The sequence below is a fragment of the Caretta caretta genome, chromosome 4, assembly GCF_965140235.1.
Source record: "Caretta caretta isolate rCarCar2 chromosome 4, rCarCar1.hap1, whole genome shotgun sequence".
NCBI classification, from domain to species: domain Eukaryota; kingdom Metazoa; phylum Chordata; order Testudines; family Cheloniidae; genus Caretta; species Caretta caretta.
In genome coordinates this window covers 6,185,124-6,194,947 of record NC_134209.1, presented here as the reverse complement: position 1 = coordinate 6,194,947, position 9,824 = coordinate 6,185,124, and the positions used below count along the sequence as shown (strand labels likewise).

The 9,824-nt window shown below is 50.4% G+C and overlaps 1 protein-coding gene across 1 annotated transcript; it reads left to right on the top strand.

Annotated features, from left to right (window-relative positions):
- Nucleotides 1-250: 250 nt before the first annotated feature.
- Nucleotides 251-7,032, top strand: LOC142071810 (butyrophilin subfamily 1 member A1-like). The gene is made up of 6 exons (XM_075127361.1): nucleotides 251-407; nucleotides 3,326-3,358; nucleotides 3,456-3,488; nucleotides 4,284-4,304; nucleotides 4,409-4,435; nucleotides 5,845-7,032. Exons 1-6 carry the CDS (start codon nucleotides 251-253, stop codon nucleotides 6,345-6,347), a joined length of 774 nt encoding a protein of 257 aa, XP_074983462.1. The 3' UTR covers nucleotides 6,348-7,032.
- Nucleotides 7,033-9,824: the final 2,792 nt, after the last annotated feature.

The window sequence follows — 9,824 nt, the reverse complement described above, 5'->3', positions numbered from 1 at the left end:
TACCGGCCATTTATCAGAGTGCAAAAGACTCCCACTCCTGTCAGCTCCTTCTACATGAGCCACGTCTGCTCAGCTTCCCTCAACGGCGCCACCTGCTATTCTGGTATCACAGGAATTTCATTTGCCTAAAGACTTGCTGGTTTCAGAGATGCCTGAGTGGCCCCGGTTCAGCACCGACACATTCTTGGTACTGACCACATCTCAGTGCCCAGACATACATGCAGTACCAATGGAGTCTCCCACAGCATCCATGACAGCTCCACCTCTTCCAAGTGACGAGGAGGAGGAGGAGGATGACAGATTCTCCTCAGTCTCCTTGGAAGGCTCTCTGTCCCACTACCAGGGAGCGAATCACCCAGAAACCTCTGCAGAACCAGCTTACCACCATGAGAGACATGACCCACACAGTTGGTATGGACACGCTTGGGAGCACCCATCAGTGCCCTTTGCACCACCCCAGTGGCCATACTGGCCTATAGACCCCAATTCTTGAGGGCCCTAGTGTTGCTCATCAGGATAGGAGAAGGCAATCTCCTACTGCTTCTCTGTCTAGGTCTCCTGATCCACAGGAGTAGAACAGGCAGTGAGATGAGACAAAGCGATTACTCCAGTGACGAATATCTCTTCATCCTCTCCTGATGAAGCTGTTATGCCTCCCCCACCAACTTTGGCAAATGACTTCAAACCATTTCAAGACTTCATCAAGAGAGAAGTGGATTCTCTACAAATTCCACTGGAAGAAGTCAAGGTTTTGCAACACAAGCTGTTCGACATCCTACACCCTTCATCATCAGCCTGTATTGCACTCACTATTAACAAGGTATCGCTGGACCCAGCAAAGACTATGTGGCACAGTACATCCCACATGCAAGAGAGCGGATAAAAATATTATGTTCCCTCTAAAGACTCAGATTTTTTATTTTCCCACCCATTCCCAAAATCCCTTGTAATCGATGCTGTAAATGAACGTGGCAGACAGCACCATGCTAAATCAACATCCTATGACAGAACTTAAAACAACTTGAAAATCATATTCTTAGGTGACCCTGCAATTTAAGATTGCTAATTACCAAGCTCTTATGGCAAAATACAAACATATCAATTATTCTACATTAAACACCGTCATTGACCATCTCCCATTAGTTTCAGGTGATCACTACTGAGGGTCAGCTTCTTGCCAGGACATTGTTGCAGGCCCCTCTCTAAACACCGCTGATACAGCTGCCTGCTTCATCTCAACAGCAGTGGGCATGCGGAGCTTCCTGGCTTCACCTTTCTGGCTTTCCAAGGAAAGTCCAGTCTACTGTGAAGGACCTTCCATTTGAAAGATCCAAATTATTTGAAGAGAAAATGGATGAATTCCTCCACATACTAAAAGACTCTAGAGCCACTTTGCATTCACTGAGAATTTATGCACCTGCACAAAAAAGAAGATATAATAAATCACAGATGACACAGAGATCCCAGCCTGATCAATTTTCTCCTCCCCAAAGGCAATATGAACCCCAACAGAAAACACAATGAATACAAAAGCGAAGATCAACTCCCCCACAGTCATCAGACAGAAATAAGGGAGCCTCAATCGCTAAACAAAGACTCTCGAGATGGATATCAGACTGCATTACCCATTGCTATCACACTTATGGCATTCCACCTTCCTGTACGGTTCGAACTCACTCCAGGAGATCTCTCTCCACTTACACAGCCTTACTCAGGAATGTTCCGATCACAGACATGTGCAGAGCAGAAACGTGGACATCTGCTCACACATTTGCTGAACATCGTGCAGTCACCCACATCTCAGCAGAGGCACCTTAGAAGTGTGTGAGGGGCCCACAGGCACCTGAACTGTGGCTGCACCCCACATGCCATGCCCCGCCTGAGGCCCCGCCCCTTTCTCCCTGTGCTCACGCCACCCATTGCCCCCAAGGCCCTGACCTCACACTACCTCTTCTCCCCAAGCCCCTGACCTTGCACCAACCCTTCCCCCAAAACCCCAGCATCACTCCCTCTTCCCCCCAAGACCCCGCCTACTGCTCACTCCTCTCCCCCCACCGTCACTTGCCTTTACAGCTGGCAAAAAGTGGGGGGAGGGCCTGGCCCCTTGATCCCCCCAGTTCCGGCACCCCTGCATCCTCTGCTATATTTTATTCCAGTTTCTGATGCTCAGGACTAGACTCGACTCTGAAACCCCACCCCTCCGTCACGGGTACGGCTGCCGAGTCGCCGAGACACCCACAGAGACACCGCTGCAAGAAGGAGAAAGGGTCCCTCACCTGGTGCCGTACCTGTCGCTCTCTGAGATGTGTCCCTGTGGGTGCTCCACTATTTGCCCTCCTTCCCCCCTGCTCTGGAGCTCTGACCTATGAGCTCTGTGGTGGAGAAGGAACTGGGGGCAGTTTGTCTGCACAGCGCTACATTGACCTAATGCGGAGCACGAGATGGGGAGAGCGGATGTGTGGGCCGAACAGAAACGGCTACCTAAAATCTCCGATGTGAGGCGCCGGGCTGTGAATACACAGAGCATGGAGTAACACACAACTCGAAGAACTGCAGTTACCGCACAAGGCGAGGAACCCTTTCTTATCCCATTTCACACTCAGGGAACTGAGGCCCAGAGAGCTCAGGGCCGCAGTTCAGCTAGATACAAGCTTAACTTTACGTGTGTGAATAATCACGTTATTATAAGTCAGTCTCTCGCTGTCAGGCATTTTGTCCAGCCCTCAAATAATTTTTGTGGCTCTTTTCTGCATCCTTTCCAGTTTTTCAACGTCTTTTTCCAAATCAGGTCAGCCAGTTGTCCCGACAGCCCCACGGCCAGGTGCACTGACTGCCAGCCACTGCTGGAATGGCCCAGGGCAGCTGGCCCCGGGGACCACCTGACCAGCAGCCGGTGGGGCTGGCCCCAGAGAGCGCCTGAGCAGTGGTCCCTCGGGCAGCTGAAGCAGCTGCTGCTCAGTGGCCCCTGGCAGCTGGTGCCAATGGCCCTGCTCCCCCTCCAGCAGCAGCCCCGCTGAGATTTACTTAGGGGGACTTATGGTATAAATCATGAACTGGTCACAGGTGGGGAATTTTTTTGTTTATTGCCCATGACCTGTCCACAACTTTCTCTAAAAATACCCGTGACTGAACTGTAACCTTAGGCCTGGTACAGCAGTGACTGAGTGAGGGTCTAAGGTCTGTGATGTACAGGAGGTCAGACTACAATCCTTCTGGCCCTGAACTCTGTGAATCTATGATGTTCTATACAATGGCAGCTCTTTGCTAGTATGAGAGGGGACCATTGCCCCCCAGAATCTCACCTCTTTCACTCTTCTTTCTTTAGAAAACCTGCGATCTGAACTGGAGAAAGAGAGAGGTAAGTTCCTGGGACAAGTTCCCTGAAATAACAGTAGGAATAACCCAGTTAATGCAACAAGATGAAACCTCGCCTCTTTCTTCCTTTTCTCTTCCAGAGATTCTGCGCGCTGAGCTGGAGAACGAGAGAGGTAAATGTCTGGGCTCTCCGGAGGCTTGAACAAGTTTCTCTCACTGTCCATAGTCAGACAGACTTTGGCTTTTGTCTCTGCACTATCTGTTAGGAGAGGCTCTGGGAATCAAACGGACGGGGAGCTCTGACTAATCATCGAGTGGGGTAACTGCTTCATAGATAAGGTTGCTGCTCAGTTTCCATGATAAGCCTGATTTCAGCCCCTTCCTTTAAAATCTGCACACAGGGGAATGTCCATATCCAAAACTGGTGGGTCTGCCTGAGCCCACGTACCTTTTTGCTACTGAATTTAAAGGAATGGAGGGGTGGGGGGGATTCTGATGCCCTGGAAACAGGGGCTCAGCGCAGTCCCAAAGTCTCCTAGCACTCTCTGACACTTTGAGGCACAAACTCAGTGAGAAGGAGCCAGCTCATGTTGCTGGGCCCATGAGCTGAGATCCAGTGTTCAGGGCCAAGGTTAGCTCATTAAACCCTCACTGCCATGTTATCAGGGCCTAGCCCCTCACCAAGCTGCCTGGCACATGGGGAGTGTGGACACTACACCACAGGTGAGCCCAGCTAGGGCAGGGCCATAGGAGCCCAGCGAGGGTCAGATGCCAAGAAGGGGGGTGTAATTGACAGAGCCCAAAGCCACTAAGAGCTCTATGAGGATGGAGCTCAGGCCAGGAAACCTGGGCGGAAAGAGGGCAGCAGAGAGCACAGTGGAGAGGGCAAAGTGGTCCTTTAAAGGCAGATTCCCTAACCCAGGAGCTGTTGTAGAACTGACTGCATACCTATGTCTCTCTGTTTGCAGAGAAATCCCTGGCCGAACTTGGTAAGTGCCATGTGTCCCCTTTCCCCCACCCCAGATGACATTGTGTCCTTTGCCGGCAGTCCGTGCTCCGGGGAGTGCTCACCTCTTGGTGTGTTTGATTTCAGGCTGGAGTAAAGTCAGCAAAAATGCAGGTAAGTGAAGCTGGTATTTTAATGTCAGACCCCCTGCACCACTCTGCTGCCCAGCAAACGCGCACATGCCAGAAGTCACAGGGAAAGAGCAGTATGGTCAATGAAAATGCCAGATTCGTCCCCAGTTTACTTGCATAAAACAAATGCTCACACTTAAGGATGGAGTCCCGAGCTCTCCAGTGTAACTGCAATAAGTCAGAGTGCTCCTAAGGCCGGGAACTTACCTGCTGTCAATTCAGGGGGGTAGGTGCTTGCAGCCGTTGGTAATTATGGTTCAGAGTTGGGGTTTTACTGGACACATATGGTGAATTCTCATGTGTTGTGTTGTTATTAATTAACTTCATGAACTAGAAGGGTTCTAGGAAACTGTGTAAATTACCTTAACTGGCTGCGGGTAATTGTCTTAATGCTTTTTGAACTCTGGTGAAATCTCTGTTTTTATGGAGTTGTCAGTCAGTAGCCCTTTGGCTAATTCAGTTCAAATATGGTAGAAAAATTCTACCTCAGACCTGGACCAAATCTACCAAATTTGAGTCTGATAGGACTTTGTGGGTATTAGAATAGAGGGCTCCCAACTCGGGTGTAGATTGGAAACTCAGGTGCTGTCTTAGCTGTGGAAACGTGGTAGCAGCCCCAGAGCACAGATTTTGTGGTGGGTGACTACTGAGTTCTTTTAATGGTTGAAATGATGTCTGTGTGTGTAACACCTGAGCTCGTTCCTTACTGGGGCCTCTGTAGAGCTTACAGACAGGCCCAATGGGAGCTAGAGGCATCCCCAGCTCTTCCAGGGGAACTATTTGCCCCTATTGCCTGGGAGGAGAGCTGCAGTGAAATGCAGAGAAGCAGATCCCTGGGAGTTAGAGGCGGGAAATCAGAGAGTGTCCTAGCCAAGACAGAGCTGGCGGGAGGATGGGAAACAGCCTCGATGGGCATAGGCACCAACTTCTGCTGGTGCCCGTGGGTGCTCGACCCCTCCTCTCCCCCCAGCCCTGCCCTGACTCCACCCCTGCCCCGCCCCCATTCCAACCCCTTCCCCAAAGTCCCCGCCTCAACTCCGCCCCCTCCCTGCCCCTATTGGACTCCTTCCCCAAATCCCCTCCCCGGCTCCGCCTCCTCCCCTGAGTGTGCCACGTTCCCGCTCCTCCCCCTCCCTCCCAGAGCTTGTTACGCCGCGAAACAGCTGTTTTGTGGCTGCAAGCACTGGGAGCTAGGGGAAGCAGGGACACAGCGTGCTCAGGGGAGGAGGCAGAGGTTAGGTGAAGTGAGGTGGGGGGGGAGCTTGGCTGCTGGTGGGTGCAGAGCACCCACTAATTTTTCCCCGTGCGTGCTCCAGCCCTGTAGCACCCACGGAGTCAGCACCTATGCAGTGGGCTGCACTCTGCCCCTGATGCTCTGCCCCATCTCTGCAGCGATGGTGAGTCTGGATCCGGACACGGCTCATCCCAGCCTCAAGGTCTCTAAGAATCGGCGATCTGTGAAATGGAGGGGCCTGCAGCAGGACGTGCCTGACAACCCTGAGAGATTTGACAGTGAAACCTGCGTGCTGGGCTCGGAAGGATTTGCCTCGGGGAAACACTACTGGGAGGTAGCGGTTGGAGGTGGTAGGACCTGGGCTGTGGGGGTGGCCAAAGAATCTGTCAGGAGGAAGGGCTGGATCTGCTTTTCTCCTGAGGAGAGGATCTGGGCCGTGGATCAGTGTGGGAGCCATTACCGGGCTCGCACCTCCCCAGAGACCCTCCTGCCCCTGACTGGGAGCCCTGGGAAGATCGGAGTGTATCTGGACTATGAGCGGGGCCTGGTGTCATTTTATCATCCTGGTATGGAGGCCCCAATCTACACTTTCACCAGCTCTTTCACTGGACAGCTCCACCCTTTCTTCTGGGTCTACTCCCCAATCACGCTGTGTCCCTGAGATATGGCATTGTGGGGATAGCACCTCTCACTGGTCAAAGACGTTTTTTGTTCTGTTGTTTTCCGAAATGGACTAATTTTTCATTTTTAAATATTTTCCATTATTTTTTTATTCTTCTCAAAACTTGGAATTTTCCAGAATGAATATTTTCAGTTTTGAAAATCCTACCATTTGACTAAGTTGAGGGCTCAAAATTGGCAAAGCAGAAGAAATCCTGATATTATGGTGATGAGTGTGGTGTAAGAAGCTACATAGAATAGAACAGAACCCAATAAACAATACATAATGGGACCCCTCTGCCCAAATGAAAGGTTTAAATTGAAAATTTTGTAATAATGGAAAAAAAAAAACCCTCAAGAAAATCCAAATGTTTTCACAAAAAAATCTCTTTTTGTAAATCGGCCAAATTTCCTCAAGATATTTTTTGAATGAAAACTTTTGTTCAGCTCTAATTAACACCTGTAATTGCACATAATCAATGAATGTTTCCTGATTCTTAGTACTGTAATTTATCAATTGATCATCATTGATAAGTGGAAGGGGTAAGAACATGTGTCAAACCCTGTCCCAAAACATCACATTGTCCAAACTGGATAAAAGGCTCCAAGAAAGTAGATTCCTAACCAGTAACCATGTTCTGCGACATTACTGGTGAAAGAAATGGAGTCAGAGGAATGGAGGGAGCTCCGGTTCTCTGGATGAGTGTTGATCATTGGGTTCACAGCATCCAGGAATGCTGAACCTAAACCCAAAATGACAGGTATGTCCTACACCAGCTCCATGTAGAGTTTTAGGTCAGAAGGGACCATGAGATCATCCAGTCAGACCTCCTCTATATCACAGGCCACCAACACACCCAGCACGCTCACATCAAGCCCAACATCGAAGATTAAACCAAACTATTGCAGCCCACAGGAGACTAGACTCTTACATGCCAAAGCCATGGAGGCCCACCCAGCCTGAGCGGAACAAAGCATGGGGGCAAAAACTAGATCAGTCTCATAATACTTCCCCATCCTCATAATACTGCCCTTGAGGGGCGCTAGCCTTCTCCACCCCCACCCACCTCGGCTCCAGTGTCTCTGGTGTCTAAACAGGATTTTCTTAAATCAAAACAGCCGCCTTCTCCCATCTCCTGCTGCAGGATGAAACGAAAGCAGTGCTTTCTTATGTTAGCCGCAGGATCTGATCATCTCCTCTATTAATTGGATGATTTAAGGAGCTGATGACCCAAACCAACATCATTGTTAAACCACTGACTTATGGAGTCAGTCTCGGTTGTGCCCTGGATTTGATCATTGTTTTCACAGGTTCACAGATTTCAAGGCCAGAAGGGACTGTTGTGATCAGCTTGTCTGGACTCCTGTGTAACACAGGCCAGGGACCTGCCCCACAATAATTCCTGCTCGAACTAGAGCAGATATTTTTTTTAAAAAAATCATCCACTCTTGATTTAAAAATGGTCAGTGATGGAAAATCCACCACGACTCTGGGTAAATGGTGCCAATAGTTAATTACCCTCACTATTAAACATGTTTGAGAGGGATAGCCATGTTAGTCTGTTTCAGCAAAAACAATGAGGAATCCTGTGGCGCCTTAAAGACTAACAAATTTATTTGGGCATAAGCTTTCATGGGCTGGAACCCACTTCATCAGATGCATGAAGTGGAAACTTCAAGTGGGCAGATATATATACACATGGACACACAGGTACAAGGCCTGACATGTACCCCTGGAAGATGGCAGGTTCCAGGGCTGCTACCAGCAGGTCAGGCTCCAGTACTAGAGCTGGCCTGGCTACAGAGCCTCCGGCTTAGAGAGACACCACAGATGCGCCTGCCACAAGATCCTCTAATGCTCGGCCCGGCATGGCGGAGGTTAGCTTATATAAGGTCTGTTACACACAGCACCACCTAGTGGCTGAACTGTATAGTACACTTCACCATGCCATTACAAGCCCGGACACTGGAAGGGTTCACTCAGAGAGCCCAGAGAGGGGCCAGAGGTGCAGATAACCCTGTAACCAGGACAGGTTCCCTCCCAGATCTGCCCCTTTACCATGGCCATGTGCTCTAATACCACCTGGCCACAAGCAGCCCCTACCCCCAGGACTGTGCAGCCTCTCCTGGGCACCAGTCCAGTGCAGCCACTCCAACCCATCTCCGAGTACAGCTGGACAAACTCTGGAGGATGTGTTTGTGTGTGTGTGTAATTCCCACCCTTGTATTCCACCCCACGGTGAATGCTGTGGAAAGGGTCTCGGTAAAGGTTGGACAGCTTTGGTCAAGCCCTTGCATGTTGTTATCAGTCCATTACTGGTATTATTTGTTTACAGCACAGCAGTGCCTGGAGGCCCCAGTCAGGATCGGGGCCCTGTGGTGCTAGGAGCTCTACAGACAAAGAGCACAGACAGGTCCCTGCCCCGGAGCGCTCAGTCTGACCAGAGAGCTGTATCACGCAGCGGGAATGTTCTGTACTATTTACATGGCCCCTATATGTTGCATTGGTGCCAGTGGGAGACAGAGGATTGTTTGCGCTCAGGGCAGGCTGAGAGACATGTTACCTAGCTGAGACTAAATGGGTCATTGGGAAAAGACTGACTGAGGCAAGCCCCAGTGTGAAGACAATGGCAAAGCCCATCACCAAGACATTGTTGCCTAGCAACCAATGACCCAGAGGAGGTGGATTTCCCCACTTCACAACAGGGAAGCTGAGCAACATCCCCCAGCTCGAGAACAAAGATGGGAAAGGTGTGAGGTGGGGGATCAAAGCTCGCTGCTGGAAGGAGTCGGGCTTTCCCCTGGAGTCTGACCAAGAAGGTCAGACTGAGAGACAGACAGAACTTGAGCAATGGGGTTCACTACAACGTGGCTGGGCTCTGGGCTAGCCAGAATGGACCTGAACTGTGCTTTAACCTTCAGTTCTCTGTGCCAACCTAAGGACGTCCTATGCTGAGTCCAGTTGATTAATAGACCCGACTGTTTTGACAACATGATGTGAGTGTCACCGCAAATGCTGGCTGAGGTACATTAATCCCTGAGGAGCGGACAAGTCTCTACCAGGACGTAGTCTACCACAGTAGGACTTGCTGAACAGAAATCCTGCTGTGACCCAGCAGTGCTAAAGGTCCAGTCGAAGGAGGCAGTGAAGCGGTGTTGCTTATCCTGCAGGCCGAGTGGGCCCCCTGGAGGGTCTGGTAGACTGATGGGGTTCCTCCTAGAGCCTGTTCCAAAGCTGGGGGTGTAGAACTGATCCCGTGGATCCACAACAGTTGGTGGCAGAGGTGGGATGCTGAATGCACCAGGAGTATTTTGCAATAAGTGACTTGCAGCAGTAAAACAAGGGTAGTCAAAGGAAACAACAAGAAAAGGGCATGTAACCTAGGCCCTCGTTCGGCGCTGGTTAGGCCACCTCCCTAGGAAGAGCATGACAAACCCTGTCCAGGGAGAGGGCTAAGCCTTCTGGAGACAGATGAAA